A 20,938-nucleotide genomic window follows, 5' to 3' on the forward strand; every position below is an offset into this window, starting at 1 on the left:
CTCTGAACACAGCAGATACTGACAATAACTTTTGTTTCCAAGGACCTAATAGATTTAGAAATACTTGGATGGTTGTAGAGAACATCATGCTGAAATGCTTTCCTGACCCTTAATTTTCAGCATTATTATAAAAGTTGTTTTTAACTCAACGTGAAATAGCAATTCAAGAAAACAGCAATGAGGAAAAGTGTTTAAATGCATGTGTTTATAATCAGATCTGTATGTACCAGCCTGTCTATTCACACTTAGGTGATGTTTCGTTATTTGACTAAGAAGACAAAATGTGACCATTTTCTATTAAAATTTTCTTCCATTTCAATGATTTGCTTTAATGTAATCCGTAGAACTTATAATTGCATTGTGTTCTGAGCCTTGTAGTCACTTGCAGAGACACTTTTATGTAGTTTTCTTTCATTCCTTTGTAGGGTGGGTTGCTCAGTGGTAAGGGCTTTTGCCCGGTGACCCTTGCCACTTTAAAAGAGGTGTGTCTGTGAGCTCATTCACACAAATGTGGGACGGTTCCCTTTCAGCTCTTAAACTCTTCTGATGGTCCTTACTTGCCTTATGATGTCAGTAACTGGATATTTCCCATGAACGCAGGTGACTCATGATGATGATGGATTTTCACGATCAATAGGCAGTGTGACCTCACTTCCCCTCATGTGGGAAGCCTTCGCCTCCTTGCCTGCCACTGACCATTCCAGCTTTCAGTGGATTCTTGAAAGCCTCCCTCTTCGCAAACATCATCACTTTCCCCGCCTCTCTGCCTGTCTTGCACACACTATTCCCCATATGAGATCTAACTGTATTAATTATAATGCTTCTTTGTATCAGTACGTATTTGTTTCACACAGTTGATGGACCATCCTTTTATGTGTGTTGTTTATAGGGATTTGATTATAAGGTTCTAAAAAGCAGCTCATGGATCTTTTCTTGGGCCACTTGACGGTAGAACATACATGTAACTCCTTTAAGAAATATTTTTCTATGTAATTGCATACACATGCACATGCGTGGGGAGTCCATAGGAAAGAATTTTCTGGGCGTCTAAAGCCCTTTTGATATTTTGTAACCTCTTTATAGGAATCTTTCTAAAATGCGCTTTCGACTTTTCTGCCTTTAGATCGGGTAACCTCTTCTTGATTACTCAAGATTACCAGCACCATTGTTCATTGCTCAGTGTTGTAATACAGTGGAGCCTTCGAGGGTAATGAGGTGTGGAAAGCTATCTGACCAGACAGTAAACGGTTAATGGCAGCCACTCTTTTCTGTTTCCATGTTCCAGTCTTTTTCCTGGTAACTACAGCCATCTGCCCTTCACCTTTTTAAAGCTACGGTCAGTATATTTGATTCTAGGAACCTCTTGCTCATTTTTCACTTCTGAATGATTATTTCTTATCTGCTCTAGCCCAGAAAGCCAGATTATCATATTTGTTAATATAAATAACACGGCTCTGAGTAGAGGCCTGTGCTACAAAGTGAAGTACATGGATGGTGGGAAAGCTACTTAACTTCTCGAAGTCAGAAACCATGTGAGAGGAGAGTAGGAAGACGTCCTGGACATCATTTCCGTTTAGTCCTTTTACTTCACAGACGTGAGAAGTGCTGTGTGACTCCCATAGTCATGCAAGTTCTTCATGGCCCAGGTTAGAACGTTTGTGTTTCTTCCTCCCAGTTTAATGCTCAGCTTCCAGTCTGTGCTGCACCGTAGCTGGAGTTGCTGGAAATCTGATATATGTGGGTGCTATTGTTTTGCAAGTATGGATATGTGTGTGTGTGTGTATATCTCTCAAAACATTAATGCTATTAAATGTATATGTGATATGTTTATAGATGTACATCCACATGCTTGTACACATACAGGCATTGACACTGATTGTACGTATGCATTGCTTATTACAGTAACCACTGGGTGAGAGATCTAAATGTGGAGAGAGAGAAAAGAGGAAAAGAGTGCTAATTCAGAAAAAGAAATGGGCAAAAGAAGATCCAACTTAATTAGCCACCAATCCAGTGCCCTGCACATTGCATTTCCCCAGACCCACCATTCAGAGAGCAGCCCTGACTGTGAGCAGCTTTCAGCTCTACATATGACAATGCAAATAGTGATCATAATGGAAAATTCTTTTAGGATCTTTTCTCTGTGCTTCATTCTGGGAAATTTTCTCTACGTTTTCTTCTTCTTCACTAATTCTTTGTTAGGTCTACTCTGCTCTTTAACAGACTGTTTCCCCGAAAATAAAGCCTAGCCAGACAATCAGCTCTAATGTGTCTTTTGGAGCAAAAATTAACATAAGATCCAGTATTATATAAGACCCAGTCTTATAGTATAGTAAAATAAGACTGGGTCTTATATTAATTTTTGCTCCAAAAGACGCATTAGAGCTGATTGTCTGGCTAGGTCTTATTTTCGGGGAAACACGGTATCCATTGAATTTTTTATTTCACTGAGAATATCTCTCATTTATAGAAAGTCTGTTTTTCTATTTTAAATCTCTCCTGTCTTTTGGGAAATATCTTGTTCCTTTTTCATGTATTCAGTTCTTTATTTCTTTAATAATTTTAAGTCTATTTATTTTACAGTCGGTGCTCAGTAATTCTATTACCTGAAGTTCTTGGGCTATGCTGTTCTGCTTCTTGTGTGCCTGCTGACTCTGGCTAATGGCACATGATCTTCTTATGTATTTTGTAATTTTGGATTATGAAGTCATGTTTGACAGGGCTTTATTAGTGGGAATCTTGTGGCTCGACTGAGAATGTGTCTCTCCAAAGGGATTTTATATTGGCTTTTGCCAGATGCCCCAGGTCAAACCCAGGGCCATTTTTCAAGTTTATTTTTTCACTTCGCTTGGGGGTTCCTGAACCACAGACTTAGGAAACTTGAACCCCAAGTCTGCCTGAGAGCACACTTAAGAAGATCAGTTCTTAGAGAAGACTTTTTTGTTTTGTTTTAACCTAAAGTCTGGGCTGAGACTTGACTAAGATTGAAACCTTGCAGAACGTGGCCGTGTAGCTGGGGCTATGGCCCAGGCTGTGAATGTGGATGACTCAGAGACTCAGAATGGGCCAGCAAAGGCATCTTCCCACCTCTCTGGCTTCCTTTGCTCTGTCGCCATGGTATCTCTCCCTTCTAATTGCAGTTCTTCTCTGTTGTGTATGTTGCAGTTCTGCACACCAGCTGAGGCTGAGAGCTGTACACATCCCAGCTCATTTGATCTGTCCTCTTGTCACAGACACAGATCAAGTGATTGAGCTCTTTCCAAATTCCCCCCGAGTTGTGCAGAGTTGCACAGTCTCACCCATTGCCTTTAAAAGCCATCATTTACCCCCAACCCCCAAAAAAGAAAAAGTGTTATCCTTAATGCATCATTCCCTTCCCTCTGTGTGGAAGTGAAGATGCCATCTCCTTACTGTCAGGGAACCATAAAAAGCAATGGGATGGAATGAAGAAGAGCAGCTGGCTGTTGGGGGAGGAGCCCATGGCGAGCCTCAGGAACCTGGTCTGGCCGCCTTTCCCAGTGACTCCCCTGGGCCTGCAGAGTGCCTCTCTGACCTGGCCCTGTGCTTCCTTCCTGGTGAGAGAACGTTTCTAGGCAGCATGCTCATCTCCCTAGAGAATCCTTGCCAAGGAAGAAACCTTCAGTACGTGTTTGGAAAGGGTTTTTCTCACATTTCCGCATCCCCTCATGCAGGCTTGTGTTCCCCTCAAAATACGTGCTTGTTCAGGAGACTGAGCACAGTAACAATGGGCCGTGTTTGAGGACAGAGTGCTATACTTAGTACTCTTGACTCTTTACATGAATTTGACACACCCCAAATTCTGTAAAACTAGAAAGTGAGGTGGGACTGTGTAGAAAATAAAATACAAACATATTACCAAAGACGCCCAGGAGGACTGAAGCTTAGGAGTCTTGTGTTGATATAAATATGTAGTAGTTAAAAATGACCTAACGGTGTGCTGTGGCACTGTGTTTGTCTCTGACACTCACGCAGTTCATGCAGGCTTTGTTGGGGTGATTGATACTGGAAGCCTGTAATAAACATGCAGCCTGAAGTCATGCAGCTGGGTACCGTTCATTTTTCTTCCATGGACAGTTTCAGAACTTAAAAAGCTACAGAGGACCTGGGAAAGCTCTTCCCTCACAGGAAGTGTATGCTTGGCCACGGCAGTGGGCCCTCTTGGGTTTCTTCTGCTTTGCAGAGTCATTGGTGAGGCCCTGGGGGTTTCTAGATTGGTTTTATGAGGACTAGAAAAGAGTTTCCAGGAAGATGTTGTGCGGTTTTAGGGAGTCAATAAAAACAATACTCCCTTCCCCTCTTGAGCCAGACCCAATTGAGAAATCAGCATAGAAGTCAGACAGATGGAGATGAACATATCCGCTTTATTACCAGTAATAGCTTGATTGAAAAATGTAACTTGATACATAGCAAATGGCATGGCTTCTAGTACTTTCTACCTGAGTTGAACTCAGCTCCCCAAAACTGTAGGCCTTCCACTCGGAGAACGCCTGGCATGGGGCCAGAGTAGAACAGAATATACCAGCTCTGTGAGCGTGCTGATCAAAAAGCCCTCACGTAGGCTGTGTTCGGATGATTTGTACTAGAGGCCTGTGGTAAAAATGCACAGCCAAGGGGCCGACACCTGTGTGCTCGTTCCTTTTCCCCAAGTTACTAGTCAGAAAAATTCACTCCTCTTTGGGGGACAAAAGAATTTAGAGTCAAGAGCAAAATCCAGTCACATGGAAACATGGAGACAGGAAAGTGGAGCATGCCCAGTGGTGCTCTCGAAAGCATGAACCAGTTCCACTGCGTCTGCGTTGTGCCTGGGGGTAGATGTGAGGTACTCTTTTTGGGTGGGTTCTGTGGAATTCTTTCTCCACACCACAAGTATATACACTGGTCATCTGAGGCCACTGGGATGGGCCTTTCTTACTTAGTCATTTTCTTATGTATTGTCAGCTTCACATTTAGTATCATGGCAGGGGTGGGGGGGGCGGGGAGGAGGAGTTGGCTATTCTCTTCACTACAGCATCTTGGGGAATTTTTTTCTTGAGCTCTTTTTAAAATCTTGGCAGGGTGAGAAAGTCACTTTGCCATTGGCACCCCAGAGATGAAGCGCGTAGGCTTGGTGATGTTGGCACAGTTAGAGTAGTCAGGCGGGGCTCCTGTGAGGCACATTCTGTTACTTGTGGCACAAGGTTCTTGCTAGTGGGCCTCCATGTTTCCCAGCCTCCCACCACTGGTCGCGTCCTTGTTATAAGGCCTGAGTCTGGGGCAGGGAGCGTAAGTGGGAATCAAAAAACAGTAGTGTTCCCAGGAGGCTTGAAAGTATTCTGATCCAAATTTTGGTGCATGACTCTCCCTTCACAAGTAGAAAAGCAGGAAGCTAATCAGTCGGGTCTCTGTCATGCTCTGCAGCTTTCGTAGGAGATGCAGATGGGCAGTCATACGCGATTGTCAAGTGTCGTCAATTTTCGGTGATACTTGCCGACTCATAGGCCACCCCAGTGAGCAAGGTCAGGGGCTCCCACCCCAATTGATAGGAGAAGAAACCATGAGCCTTACTGACTTGCCCAAGGACACAGGGAAGTCAGGGCCCAGTTAAAACAAGCAATGAGAATTGCCTGGTTCCGATTCTCGGCATGGAGCACCAAACTGCGCTCCCCTCTGCTATGGGTGCTAATTGTTCATTTCTGACAGAACACATGGAATGTTTCCTTTTGAGCAGGTTGTAACATTTAAGATGCCTGTAGTCACTTATAACCTTTGTTTACTTATCGCCGCCAGCTAACTATCTTATTTATCTTATTGCTTGTTCTCTTCCATGTTTAAGTCTATGCGGAGAAGTTAAATGTATATGAAAGCACTTCTTAAACTCTCAAGTGGCATGTGAACGTCATTTGATATTATTATGATAGTCATATTCTTCCCTTTGCATCGGTAAAACATAATTACAGATACTTCCATTTCATAGTTGGGCAGGGAGTGTTACTTGTGTAACTAACACTCACCTGAAATAACTTAAAATGGCACAAAGCACAGCATGAGTGACGTTAACACAAAGTTCTCAGTCATAGATGTCTTTCAGAGAAGCACAAATTGAGAAATTACATGTATGTTTACATAGTGAGGCAACAGAATGGAAGCATTAACAGAAAACAAGATACATAGACAACTTTGGGGGAAGATAAAAGTATTTTCAACTAAAATAGATATAATTGGGGAAAATTAATTTTTACCAGGTAAAAGAACAAATCGTCCTTTCATATTCTTGATTATATAGATAGATATAGATGTGTGTGTGTGTATGTGTATGCACTGCGGGCAGATAGCTGTATGCTGGAGACACATATATATATATATTACAGAACTCCCTGTTAACAGATTTTTTTTCACCTGTTACTAAGAGAGTTGCAGCATACTTCTTTACCTACACAAAGGGTCTTAATATGTCTCATCACTTAATAATGGCATAAGAAAGTTTTAGATAGATACAGTAGATAGAATATTTTCTTTTTCCACAACAGATTTTTCAGCAACTGTGAATGGAAACTTACGATCCATATGTATGGTTTTACGAGTTAGCATCAGTTTAAATAGCTCCAGCCTCCTGTGGGCTCTCTCTCCCCCTTCACGCTTATAACATCTCACCATCCTCTCAGGTATAAGAATTATCTACTCCTTTCTCCCTCCCCCCCACTTTTTATGTTGAAAACATTCAAACTTACAGAAAGTTGAAAGAATAGTACAATGAACATCCGTCTCACATTTAGGTTGTTTTTTCCTTTTGAATGATCTGTTTGAGAGTAAATTGCAGACATCATGGCACTTCATCCCTGAATATTTCAGCATCTCTTTCCTAGGGACAAAAACTTTCTCTTATATGATCACTGTATAATTACCACAGTCAAGAAAGCTGACATGGATACAACACTGTTATCTAAGACACAGTTCATATTCCAGTTTCCACGTTTGTCTCAGTATTGTCCTTTATTTTCTTCTCCCTAATCAGGATCCAATCTAAGAACACACATTGCATTTAGTTGTCATGACTCTTCAGTCTCATTTTTTCTTTCCTTTTTTCCTTTTCTTTCCATTTCTCTCTAACCCCCTTCTCTCTTTCCCTGTCTCCCTCCCTTCGTCCCTTCCCTCCTCTGACATTGACATTTTTTAAAAACCTAGGCCAGTTCTTTTAGCTACTCTTGAAGAACAGAATTAAGGAAATAGGGGGTTTTGCTCTATGAAAGTTTGGCTTTTCACTTTTTCCTTTTAACCTCCACGATTCCGTGGCTTGCCATGAAGCCTCTAACAAGATGCCCTCTTCCTGTTGGATGCATAAAGTTAAGATCATTTTTCTTCCCAAAAACCTAGGTCCTGATACAGTCTTCTAAAGGTTGTCGCCGCAGGACATTCCGGGGGCTGACGACATAGCAGGAGCACGTTTGACAGAGTGGCATGTGTCTCTAGGAATTTACTTTTGACATTCACAGGCCTTGGCCCACCAAATTCTCTCTCCGTACCAATAGTGACTGCCTAGCTAGGCTTTCTTAGAGTTCCGTTGGTTCAGACCAGTTGCTTCATTTCTTGGCAATAATCAAACCTTTCAACTTAATACTCATCTTTTATATAAAGATGAAAGTAGATCTCATTTGGAATCAGTAGAGCTTTTCATTCATGAAATTGATGTTTCTTATCATTATCACTGATTACTCTTGAAGTGTCAGTAATATGAAATGGTTTGTCATTCCCTTGCATCTCCAGGTGTCGTCTTGTGAGTAAATTTTAGGATTGGTTAGAAGAGACTTGGTAGTTTTGGTGTGGGGGCAACCTAAAATGAATGGGTTTGTATGCTTTAGCTTTTTCAATAGTAACATGCCTTTCTAAAAGCTATGAACAAGAGGAAGACAAATATTCAGAGATAAAGGAGGGGGACATTTTTCTCTGTTCAAGATCCTGACCCCATCCCAAAGTTTCATTCAAAAAGTATTCAAAAGAACAATGATTTTTTTTAAAACTTGATTCCCATGTCTACTTCATGCCTTCATGCATCTCTTCTCCACAGACTCACTTTGAGTTTCAGAAGCATCTGCTATCTCAGAAGACAGGGAGTCATAGAAGTGTGGTCGGCAACAATGAGATGGGAGTAAAAATTGGCTCAATTAACTAGTTTATAACAGATCGACTTGTTAAAACATAGTGTTTTTCACTTCAGAATGAGAGCTTTTTCTAGCAAGCATACAGCGTTATCCAGGAAAATTTTGCTTCACTATAAAACAGAGAAAATGTAATATAAGTTTCATGAGACATTAAGAAATATGGTCTCTGTTCCACTAGAGATAACACTAATTATCACAAAAGGTGTTGTTTATCATTTAAGGGGGAAATATTATGTTGATATAACACATAATTTCAGCATCTGTTGTGCCTTACTTTGGATTGTAAATCCAGACTAATGGATCTGTGGAGCTGTTTAGACCTTTCTCATTAGCAGGCACACGAGCAGGAGCTTTCCTAGAAAAACTTGCTTATGAAAGATTCAATTGAGATGGGCATTTTGCATTTAATAATACTTCCGTTCTGAAACTAGTATTTACTAAATGTCTACCATGCCTTGAGTAATTTTATTTAACTCACAAAACAGTCCTGTAAAATAACTAGTTTTTCCTTAACAGATAAGGAAACCGAGGCCGAGAGAGGTTAGGTAATTTGCACAAGGTCGTACAGATAATAAGAGAGATGAGATGGAGACTCCGGTGTTTCTGACTCAGTTTTGCCCTAGTTTGTCAGTGAGTGAAAGTCTTCTTGGAGAGCAGGTGAATTGCCAGTGAGTAACGCCCAATTAGTAACTGTTAGGAGTGGTGTGGGAAGAGGAATAGAGACAGGTTAACCTGCACACCCAGGCTTTTCTACTGGCTGCCAGCCGCTCTCAGACCTTCCTCCCTAACTTGGTAACTGGCCCAGTGTGAGGCTCCACAAATGAACTCTATAGTCTTTGGGCCACTGGCCTCCAACCCTAAAGTGAAGTCCCGGCAAACCAGGCTATGCCCTGTGAGAACTCTTTACCGGGATAGAGGCAGGGCCAGAGCTGCCAAGGTCAAGGGCTTTTCCTTCTTGTCCCTACAAGCCCAGAGATGAATGTCCAATTTAGTATTCCAGTGGTCCATGGAAAAGCAAGAGAGATTGTTCCGGTGCCAAAGGCCCGAAAAGCTGCCCTTCCCAGCCCTCCCTGGTGGTGGCCGTGGGCACAAGCCCCAGCCCTCCTGACCTTGCCAGGTAGGCAGAGGCAGGAGGAGAACGGAATCCCAGATGAGGAAACTGGACCTGCTGACACTTTGGACCAAGGAAATATCCTTGTCTTTCATTCTGACCAGTCCTGGGTAGTAGAATTGGTGCGAGAGGCCTGGGAACCGAGAGAAGCAGTAGAGCTAAAGAAGGGCTGAAACTGCCAAACTGTCCTCTTCTTCTTTTGAACAATTGTTTCCTGTGAAATGGATATTTGATTTTTTCCCCTCCATTGTGAAAGAGATTTAAACAAAAGAGAAAATGTAGCATTTCTCCTTTTCCCTACGTAATACCCATGTTTAGACACAAAGAACATACATATTTATGTGGGTATATCTATATAAATATTTAATATCTGCTTAAACTGGTAACTTTTTATGGTGAAATTCCACTTAAAAATGGTCTTAACTGACCAGTGTTAGCAAGCTTAATTATCACAGCTCAAGAGTGTGCGTATTGGTTTTGGGTGATGATAAAAGAGCTCAATGGTGAGAAGGGCTGTGGGGGAGCAATTTTCTCTACCGTAATGGAAATTTATCTATGTGGCAACTTTTGCTTTGAATACGAATCAGAGGGAGTTCATGCTTTGAGGTAAATTTATGGTTAGTAGTTAGGCTGTTTTACTGCCTTATTTTTACTTAATAAATCTTAATTGCTTTCTCTTCATACGTTAAAGCATTCACCGTGCTGTATCGTAATCGTCAGATTTGTCAAATATAACATTCGTTTCACAGAATAACTGCCATTTGGACTTTCTGTAAAACGTCACCTTGTAGTCTTTGTTTTAATGCTCCAGAGGAACTGCTAACTGGATTTTCAGAGAGCACGCTAGTCTTGTCCTGTTATGTCAGCTTCCTGAGGAGCTGCTGATGCCCATTGGGGTAGCTTTGGGTATCAGTACCGTGGGCTCACCAGTTGAGGGTCAAGTAGGAAGGGGAGGAAAATGGTGTGAATTACAGACTATTTTGAGAGACATGCAGTTTTATTTCTTTGAAGTACCTCACAAGATATTTCCCAGGATAGGTCCCAGTGGCTGACCTTAGTGAATAGATTTATTTGTAACTAACAGAATTTCACATAATATGCTAACATGTTAGGGAATATTTTATCGACTTAAGTAGGTTATGCAATCTTTTTTATTCTGTAATTTGCTTAGCAAATCCTTTCCTAATAGTTAATGTTGACTTAGAGTTCAGTTCAACCCAAGTAGAGTTATCACAAGTGCTCCTTATAAATTAGTAGCATTTCATAATTCTTGGCTCCCAGTATGTGAAAAAAGAGTCCACAGAATGTTCAGTTGTATGTTGGACAGACTTGAGAGTGCCATCGTTTTATCGTTTAGCTATTTATCAACAGAAAAAGCCATAGAAGTGAGTGTAAAAATGTGTTTGCTGTGCAGTCATGGCCTAAATGTCCTCACATCCACGCCTCACGATTCCCCTGCTCTTCCAGGTATTGGGGTTGGGGGAGGAGGGCCGCTCCCCGCAGGCTGCAGTTCCTAGTGCCTCGGTCAGCTGGCTTCTGACGGGTTGGGCCAATGGCAGGCTCTGATGAAAGACTCGAAGTGGGAGGAAAGAAGCTGCAGGGTATTTCTCCGTTCCTCTCTTCTTCCGGCAACATCTCTGGTAGTAGATGGGTCCTGTCGAGGGAGACAGAGCCACCATGTTTCCAGCATCCTCTGGGTGCCCCATTCCCAGGCTCTAGTGATGCTGCTTCTCTCGGCCCCCCTCCCTGCACACTGAGGCGGCATGGCTTCCTGCTGCTGAGAATCTCCTAAGTTGCCTCACTGTGTCCTCTGGCATCTCAGCTCTTCCATCACCTGTGGAGTAAAGTCTCTGCATTAAATGGGTTCTGTTTTATACAATGAGGGTGGTTTTGTTTTTCCTGACACATATATTTTATGGAACCATTTTGCTTTTATTTCATAATGAAGCTTATGGATGTTGTTGATAAAGGGAATGTTAAATTATTCATCACCTCAGTTAATGTTTACTCAGCTTCACATTACAAATAGATAATGGGGCAAAGAAGCATAAGATAAAATGGCTTGACTGCCCTCAGGGAGCTCCGTCTAGGTGGGGAGACAGTGCTTTACCAGCGTGTATGGGAGCTGAGAAGAAGGACCAACAGACTAGGGCAGTGGCAGGACATCCAGGAGTCTTGCAGGTACTAAGGTCTTGCTGAAGTGGATGAAGAAGAAGGGCGTTACCAGGAGACGCAGCAGTTTGTACAAAAGTATGTCACGTGCATGGTTGCATCGGGGCCTTTGGGTTTGGGGCCAAGGAGGAAGAGGGAGCTGGAAGGTAGTCGGGGGTAAGTCACCAAAGGCAGTGGAGACTCCGCCGCGCACTTGCCCTGTATCCTTTTAGTGGTGAGGAGCAGTGAGGAAGGATTCTAAGTAGGGGAATTACTTGAACACATTTATCCTTTAGAAAGGCCACTCCTGAGCGGGTGTGGAGGAGAGATGAGAGGAGTAAGGTGGAGGCAGAGAACCCGAGCCAGGTGTTTAGTACAGAAGTCTTGGTTGGAGGGGCTGATGTTTGAATGGGAGCCTGAATTAAACCAGAGGATTTGGGAGGAGAGGAAAAGTCAAGATTGCTAAGAAAATAGAATGTGTAGAACTCGGTGATTTCTCTTTTTCATTAAAGATGTTTTGGGAGTTGTCCTTATACGTAGTTCGTGATACTCAGAGGTCAGGAAATGTGTGGTTAGGCTAAATAAGTCTTAAATCTAGAAAACTGTTTCTCAAATTGGGGTCACAATGTGTCCTTGGAGGTCTCATACACGTTTCTGGGCTGTTTATGCTGCCTTATCCTCTGGACGTACTTTAGTTTCTAAACAGGTTGTGCTTGCAGCACTACTCATGTTTCACAAACAAGCCAAACAAGTGATTCTTTTTAAAAACCACGCACTAGTCCTCACCCCTGTGTGCTGCCCTGGCCATGATCTGCCCCCTCGCTCTCACTGCTAGTCATGAAATTTGTTGACTATCTCCTGCCTCTACCTGTCATACCTTCCTTGTCTTCTGATTAAATACAAGAAGGAGCCTCTTTACTTATTCAGTAAGTCGTTTTATGGGTGCTGTGTCTAGGGCTGCCTGAAGTCTAGCCATCACACGCGCCTGCTGATGGAGAAAGCCTGTGTCCACCCACTCATTATCAAACCCCCGCATGCCAAAGGCGGTATTGAACGCTTCACAAAGTTAAAAGAATACAGTGCTTGCCCTCAAGGAGCTCAACATCTGAAAACAAACCTATAGAGATAGAAAGTGGCGAGAAGAAACTGTTAGGAACAAAATCTGCCTTCGCTTTTCTACAGCAGGATTTAGTTTGAGTTGCTGCTCTGGAGTCGTGGCCACATGTTAGTCTTGCTAACACTCGCACTTTTCAGTCTTTGGAGGCTTAAGACAGAGTGTGGTAGTTGAGAGCCTGGCTTCTGGGGGGTCTGACTCCCTGGTTCTGCCTCTTACTGTCCCTGTCACCTTGGTCCAATCACTTAATCTTCATGATCCCCTTCATTAGCTATAAGATGAGGATCAGACAGAGTCGGCTCATAGGACGGATGAGAGGACGAAACGGCAAATGTGTGTGATGCGCGTAGCACACCTCCAGACATGGCGCAGTGCACGTACCTCCTTTCCCTGAAGCCGGAGTGACGTCTCCTCAGGCTCCGCTGAGGGGGGGGTGCTGTGTGGGTTCCCAGGACCGTTGCTTTCCTTCCACAGGGTTGCTGCCGCTAACCCTGAGATGCCTTGTAGTCACAAGGCATCCTTATGTTCACTACAAAGGAAATTCTGGAGTATGCTTTAAGGACAAGTTAGGCTTTTAAGTTTTTGAGGTGCCTTTTTGATCATATCATACATGATTGGTTGTTGCTTCAGGGCACTTGCAGAAAGAAGTTTGAAATCTAGCAAGTGGCAGGTAACACCTTAGAGGGGCTTCAGGCATTACTGCCTCTCTGAAACCTTCCCTTCAGGTCCATCACCTCCCTCCTCATTTCAGTTCACACAGGGATTGAGCACCACTATTTCTTAGTTCTATATGAAGCTCTGGAGTCAGGATGAACAGCAGTTCCCATCCTCATGAAACTCAGTGTAACGGAAATATACATAAACAAGTTCAATGCACTGTGATATAAACACCAATGGAAGTGTGCAGAAGGTCAGGGAGGTACCTAGGAAGGATAGTAAGGAAGGTTGCACAGATTTGGTGACATCTCCCTAGATTTTGAATGGGAAGGAATAGGGAGAGTCAGCAGTCAGCATGGTTTACACAGGAGAACTGGACCGTGTGTGGGGGGGTGTAGGTGGGGGCGGGAAAGTGATAGGAGATGAAACTGAAGATGTACCATGTTTCCCCGAAAATAAGACCAGGTCTTATATGAAGTTTTGCTCCAAAAGGCGCATTAGGGCTTATGTTCAGGGGGGTGTCATCCTGGAAAACCCTGCAAGGGCTTGTTTTCCGGTTACATCTTATTTTCGGGGAAACACGGTAGACAGGAGCTGGATCATGTAAGAGCTCAGCCTTTGTCATGTGGACATTGGGGCTGTTGAGTGATTTTAGGCAAGAGAAGGCTGTACGATGTGCATTTTGAGCAGGATCGTCCTCATGTGGAAGATGAATTGGAGAAGGATGTTGGAGGTACAGCAGGTTTGTGTCCCATTGCAGATTCACTAAGGCCGGTGACAAGGTCCTGTTTACCTCTGGATCCTTAAAGCCTAGTACTTTATAGACATTTAAGAAATGTTTTGGAATGAAGACAGCTCAAGTTGAATTTCCCAGTCCTGCATGAGAGCATGCTGACCTAGACCTCCACCGGTCATAAGCAGCTTGACTAAGACCATAATAAATCCTTTTCTCCTTGGCATTCTTTTAACTGGCTCTCTCTATTTACTAGCCCCTCTCTGCAATGGTGGTGTGGTGATGATTGATGCTTATAATTCTGACCCTGAAGTACCTCAAGCCTTCTCAGTCGTCCAAAGAAGATTAAAGTATATTCAATATCACTGCAATGTTTGTGTTTTGCTGCATTCTTATTCTTAGGAAATGGATGGTTTACCAAGTGCCTGTTACTTGTTTGCACATAGGCACAGTGAGACTCTGCAATCACCCTCAATTCTGCGCTCTCCTAGTGCCTGCCAGGCAGAGTGAGTTTATTAGCAATGCATGCTTAGAAATAAGCCAGCAAAACAAACCTCGGTTCTCTTCATTCCTAGGAGGCAGCAGGTTGATTGGCCAGAGATGAGAGGGAAGGCAGTGGTTAGAAAAATGGTGGGAGTAGTAAAGCAAGAACTGGTCCAGACTAGCAAGTCAGGCAGTTTACAAGTGAGCCCATTCTGTGGCCCAGGAAGAGAAGGGCCCGAGGCCGGGACACCAGCCTTGCGGTCGCTGTGCCTTGACCCGAATCGTCAGGCCTGAACTTGGCAGCAGTCTCCACCAGCGATACTTGTGTTGCAGTAACAACTGTTCAGAAAATGCCAAACATTAGCAAGTGAAAACATCAGTAATTAGAGCATCTTGTTCTCCCACCACACACATCTTTTCATGAAAACCATTATTACTGCAGAGCTGACAATATAATTTGGCCCAGAATGAAGAACTCCGAGTAGAAGCTGTGAGGTGGCTCCGTTTTGTAACCTGGCTTCTGGAGAAAAAAAAGGAAAAAAAGACATGCGATGCTGCTGCCAGGAGGGCGTTTGGCTGTTTGGGTTCTCGTGTGTGGGCTGCGTGTTGTCATAAGTAGAGCTGCCTCTCACATTCTGTGGTGCAGATTTGTTTCTGAAATCTGTGTTTGATCAATAAGTTATGCCTGTGTTGGGGAGCCGCACGCATTGCCCCAGCCCGGAGAAGCAGTCCCTAAACCACAGGGATTCTGTCACCCTCTGGGCAAGGGCATGGGTGGACGTTAGAGCTAGCTTTCCCGTGTGCCAACTCTGTGATTCGGGCGAGTCTCTCAGTATCTCTGGGTCTTAATTCGTCTTTTTCTGAAAAATGGAAATAATACAAATTCTGTCTTTATAGGGTTGCTGTGAGGCTGAAATAAAATGGTGGATGTGAAAATGTTTCACTGGAAAGCCCTATATAAATAATACTATACTAAGTATACTAAAGAACGTTATAAATATTATAATAAAAAAACCAGAAATATGTTTCATCAGTAAGCACAATGTCCTCAACAATTTCCCAGTGGGGGAAATGAACTAGAGAGTAGCTTTTCTAGCTGATCCTTTGTCCACTCCACAAGGTAGAGATGAGATCCCTGCTTCAGAGATGAGGAGACTGGGCTTCTAGTCATGCAGCTGTGTATACTTGTATACATACGTAGAAGAAGTGAGATTGGGACCTGTCTCCAGAACGTACTGCTCTTTCTCCTATGTCTAGTTTTTTATCTTATCCCACTCCCCACCCCACCCCCCGAAAAAATTTCTTCAAAGCTTTTCACGTCCTTTTTGGGCTGGGAAGTTGCCAACCATTTCTTGGCCATCCATCGGCTCCTGAAAGTAGGGCAAGGTGGGATCCAGAAGGAACTCCTGAACTCCCAGCGCCCTGGAGGGGCCAGTAGGTCAAGGAAAGTCCGATACAGGGTGCGCTCAGACTCCCTCTTCAGGGGGCTGGGCATGCATAGAGTGAAAGCAAGGAGGCAGGTGTGCCACATTTCCCAGCCCTCGAGGGAACGGCCATGGCCCTGTAGTTTCCAGAAGTCCATTCTTTCTCTGTCAAAATATTTTTCAACCTCCCTGAGGTTGTTTGCAGAGCTGCTTCTTGGATCCTCCTCTCAGGAGTCAGTGCCTCTCGTGTATTCTAACTGGCTCCTTGTTCTGCTAGCAAAGGGAATGAGATTAAATGTATTCCATGTAGTAACCACTCTGCTGAGCTTTTCTGGGAACCCTCCCCGTTAACTTTAATGCCAGGTATTGGGGGAAAGGATCCCTGAGGTGGCAGTTCATTAGCTGCCCAGTGGGACCCCCTGCCACATGCATTTTCTTTTTCATTTAAAGTTTTCTGGGTTAGAACCCAGACAGAGTCGGCTTGTGAACTGGAGCTGCCCACACACAGAACCCGTTGATAATGCCCTTTGAAGGGCCAAATTGAATATTCAGAGAGGTTGTCGGTGTGTGGGAGAAACATTTGTTCAGCCTGCGGATCTGAGAAGAGCTGTGTGTTGTGTTTCCACAGGTTCTCAACAGGAGGTGCGTGGAGGCGGCAGTGATGACAGGCCTGGCCCTGAACTGCCACATAAACAGGAAGTCCTTGTTCGACAGGAAGCACTACTTCTATGCAGACCTCCCTGTACGTATGCTTTGTGGTCCGCCCTCTGTGTCCTCAGAGTTGGGGGGCTGGAGGCAGGGAGGAGGGCTGTGCCGCGTTCTCCCTCAGAACATGGTCCATCTCAGCGGGAAGTTCTGCCCAGCCCTGATGAAGGCAGGTGCCCCCCGATGTTTACCAGATTGGATGCAATTGTCCTGATTGCTGACTCCTCGCTTAGCCTCATGCTTCTGGTGGCTCCCACGTAATTGAACAGGGACGAGAAGAAACCCGTGTTCCCAGTCTCAGCCCCGCCGTGGTGTTTGGCACTAATTGCCTGTTAGGACAGAAGCTAACTCTGGCTGATGCAATAGTAAATGCGTGCCGTAGCTCTGTAGACAAGAGAGATAGCTTCCCTCTCTGAAGCTAAAGTTGCCAATAATAGGACTGTCACCTTTGGAGATATTTCTGTCATCTCCCAAGGAGCAAGTAAGTGGACGATAGTAAGCAGAAACATGACCCAGAAGCCCGGACTAACCACAGTCATCGGTTGAGCGGTAAACCCAATATTAACCTGGTTTTTCCTTAAAATTAGACCGTTTTTTTCCTTTAAGAGAAGCCAGTGTGCACTAGAGCCAATTTTCATATTATTGCAGGGAACCAAAATTGTAACATTGAATGCGTTTCCCAAAATAATGTTTCATTTGATTGGAGCCTCTGATAGTAAGTGTGGCTCTTCTTAAGATTTAGAAAAACGGTAGTGATGCTATTGCTTCACATTCTTCTCCTTGACCTGGAGATTGGGGTGAGCGGTTTTTTGGTAGGTGAGAGCAGGAGGGGAATTAAGTAAAAAATACTAAACCCGGATTCCTTAGTTGCTGCTTTTCCCTCTAGCTGCCAGCCTTTTAGTAAGTTCTACTGCTTGGTAGGGTGGTGAAAATGAACCTGCACTTTTTTCATTTTTTTAGAGTGATAACCAGTTTTGTGAAGGTGGCAGACTTAGCAATAAGTGACTAAAATGAGGTGTTTTCATATTCTGTGGCCTTCTGTTCTGTCGGGCCCAGGTAGCTCAGTGTTATTAGGTATCACATGGGACATACTTATACTAAAAAAGTATTCGTTGTTTATGTGAATAAGCCATTTATTCAAATTTGTCAAATTCGAATTTAACTGAGCATCTTGTATTTCCTTTGGCAGCTCTACTCAGTTTAGTGTTTACAAATTGAAACTTCCTATTTCAGCACAGAGAATGAGTTGGACTAATGTGGTGGTTCTCAAAGTGTGGCCCCCAGGTCTCTAGTATCGGCATCTCTCAGGTGCCACCCAGGACAGCAGAATCAGAAACTCTTCAGGTGGAGCCCATCTGTGTTTTGACCAGTCTGACTCGTGATTCTGATACAGCTGAAGTCTGAAAAATGCTGGCCCGGTGTCCAAGCACAGACTCTGGAGCCAGACCATCTGAGTTCAAATCCCAACATTGATACTTACCAGCTCTGTGGCTCTGGACAAGGCCCTTAACCCCTTCTGTGCCTTGTACCTTCCTCCGAGGGTTGTCGTGAGGATTAAAAGGTGTGAAGTATTATTGTCTGTGTCTATGAGTTTTTGTTTCTTCATTTGTCTTGTTCTTCTGTTGTTTTTGGTTTTATATACCACATATCAGTGAACTCATGGTTCTTGACTTTTTCTGTCTGACTTATTTCGCTTAGTGTAATAACGTCAAGATCCATCCATGTTGTTGCAAATGGTATTTCATCTTTTCTTATGGTCGAATAGTATTCCGTTGTGTATATATACCACATCTTCTTTATCCAGTCATCTACCGAGGGACACTTTGGTTGTTTCCATGTCTTGGCCACCATAAGTAAACTGCAGTGAACATCGGAGCACATATAGCTTTACAGATAAATGTTTTCAGATTTTTTGGGTAGATACCCAGGAGAGGGATTGCTGAGTCATATGGTAATTCTACTCTTAAGTTTTTGAGGAACCTCCACACTGCCTTCCATAGTGGCTGCACCAGTCTGCATTCCCATGCACAGTGTATGAGGGTTACCAGAGGGTAAGGGAACACAGGGGAGGTAGATGAAGGTAAAAGGAATCAAATATATGGTGATGGAAAGAGAAATTACTCTGGGTGGTGAACACACATTGTGATATATAGTTGATGTATTACAGAATTGTCCACCTGAAACCTATGTAACTTTACTAACAATTGTCACCCCAATCAACTTTAATTAAAAGGTGTAAAGTACTGAGAACACAGAGTCTGGGACCCTGCCAAGCACTGCAGGTGCCTCGGCTGTTATTCTCTGTGCTTCTCCAGTTCCCCGTATTGACCTGCCATCTCTTTAGTGTGTGTTGATGCGTACGTACATTTGAAAGTAATTCTTCCTCTCCACTTAGAAGGAGGTGAGGGAGTCCTTGCAACATCTGTCAGTATTTTAGTACTACATGCTTTCCATTAGCTGAGCGTGAGTGTCCCATCCTTTTCTGGTAGAGGAACAAGGGAAGTTGGGTCAGGGAGGGCAGCTGGCATGATTGGTTAGCTTAAAGAGCAGGAACAAAGCAAGCTTAAACACTCCAGCAGCTGCTGTCAGCCGTGCGGAGAGCAGATAGCAAAATGCTTAGCCAGCACTTCCGAGTAAGGACGGTCTGTCAGGAGCCCAGTAATCAGATGCAGGGTTTAGGCTAATGAGCTAAGTGGAAACAATATATTCTTTTCTTAGAAGCCTCTGACAGTGAGATTATTGTTAATCCCCCAAATGGTACTTCAGTAGGGAAGATGGGATTCGTGTTGTTTATTGCATCATTACTGGGGATGCGGGGGCATCCAGGGAAAGTAAGGGAGAATGGGAAGTACCAGAAGAGCCAGGCTAAATTATGGCTGCAATGCATAAACTAATTTCTCTTCTCCTTTTTTCCCTATTTTAACTTTTATTTTGTGTTTTTCCATAAGCCTATAGTTTTGTGACGTGAAAAAGATTAGTAAACTGGGCCCCGCTTTTTACGAACCACTTACTGTATAAGCCATGTTTGTGTGCAGGCAGGCTACCAAATTACCCAGCAGAGGCTGCCGATCGCGGTGAATGGGAGCTTGGCGTACAGCGTCTACGCGGGGAAGAAGCGGAGTCAGGTGATCAACAAAACAGTGAGGATCAAGCAGATCCAGCTGGAGCAAGACAGTGGCAAAAGCCTCCACGATGACCTGCGGTCTCAGACGCTCATTGACTTGAACAGAGCGGGTAGGTTTGGAGACTTCCCGTTACTTTTCCTCTCAGCCCCCCCTCTTCTCCTCCAGAGTTTCCCCAAACTGACTGAGGACACAGGCCCCAGAGCCTGACAGATGGGGATCCAAATGTCAGCATTGGTACTGCGTAGCTCATTAGAGAGTACGGCTTACCCTGTGATGGCTGTTGGGCTTGCTAACAGCCCACCCCTAAAAGGAGGCAAGCGCAGACACCTAGTCACGGACCCAGCAGCGTCATATCTTAAGCAGAGTTGAAAATCAAACAGTGAGGGGAAAGAGAGAAACCATTCAGAGGCTGAGACCCACTTTGAGAATCCTTCAGTAATGCAGGTTTTTCCGCAGACTTCAGCCTGACGTATCTGCCCATCACATTGGACAGCTTCAGTCAGGCTGACTCTGCCTCTTGTTTGGCAGGAGTTGGCCTTCTGGAAGTGGTCTTGGAGCCGGACATGTCCTGTGGAGAAGAGGCGGCAACAGCCGTCAGGGAGCTGCAGCTGATACTTCAAACCCTGGGGACCAGCCAGGCCAACATGGCAGGTAGAAGCCACCCAAGCAGTGTCCTTCCTGTACCTTCTCCCTTTCTGCTTCCTAGATCTGGTCGCAGTTAAGTTTATCCTCTGCGTCAGCTACATGGAGATAGTTTACGTCCCTTTTTCAGCTTCTTGCATTCCTGGTTGTTTTGTTTTGTATTTTTTCTTAGAATTCTCCTTGGTTCCTTTCCTGAGCCCCCAGCCAAAGTAAACACACTAACAAAACCGTGCAGAGGCTCTGAGCCCAACAGTGTGAGATTAGGAGTCACAGGGCTAGAGGCTCGCTCCCGGCTGCGGGCAGCAGTGTTGTGAGGGCGAGTCAAGTAGTGTGTTTGAGCAGTTTCATCTTTCTCAGCAAGAAGACACTGTGTTTATCAGAATAATTCTTAGTCTGTCAGTGCTACGTGGGTGGCACTTTGTTGGCTGATCCTTTTCCTTTGCTTCTTTTCCTTTTTTTGTAGAATTTTCATCCATGTACACCGAAAGCCCAATTACATAAACTATGAGCCGAGGTTATGATTTCACAAAGCTTTAACTTTGAGGTAAAATCCTCAGTAGAAATATAGTAGGAAATTAAAATAAACAAAGAAACCACGTGTACCCTTGGGACCAAGCAAACTGTACATTCTAAGTGC

General features: G+C 44.0%; 1 protein-coding gene across 2 annotated transcripts in view; it reads left to right on the forward strand.

Moving 5' to 3' along the window:
* Nucleotides 1-20,938, forward strand: part of GATB (glutamyl-tRNA amidotransferase subunit B) — a 78,968-nt gene that overhangs the window by 12,398 nt on the left and 45,632 nt on the right. The window contains exons 3-5 of one of the 2 annotated variants that reach the window (XM_019722812.2): nucleotides 16,458-16,571; nucleotides 19,570-19,768; nucleotides 20,188-20,310. In XM_019722812.2, the coding sequence (XP_019578371.2) occupies nucleotides 16,458-16,571; nucleotides 19,570-19,768; nucleotides 20,188-20,310 (436 nt within the window). The remainder of the gene's footprint in view (nucleotides 1-16,457; nucleotides 16,572-19,569; nucleotides 19,769-20,187; nucleotides 20,311-20,938) is intronic. The other variant, XM_074338446.1, reaches the window with a different exon arrangement.

The sequence above is a fragment of the Rhinolophus sinicus genome, linkage group LG07 (assembly GCF_036562045.2).
Source record: "Rhinolophus sinicus isolate RSC01 linkage group LG07, ASM3656204v1, whole genome shotgun sequence".
In the NCBI taxonomy this organism is placed as follows: domain Eukaryota; kingdom Metazoa; phylum Chordata; class Mammalia; order Chiroptera; family Rhinolophidae; genus Rhinolophus; species Rhinolophus sinicus.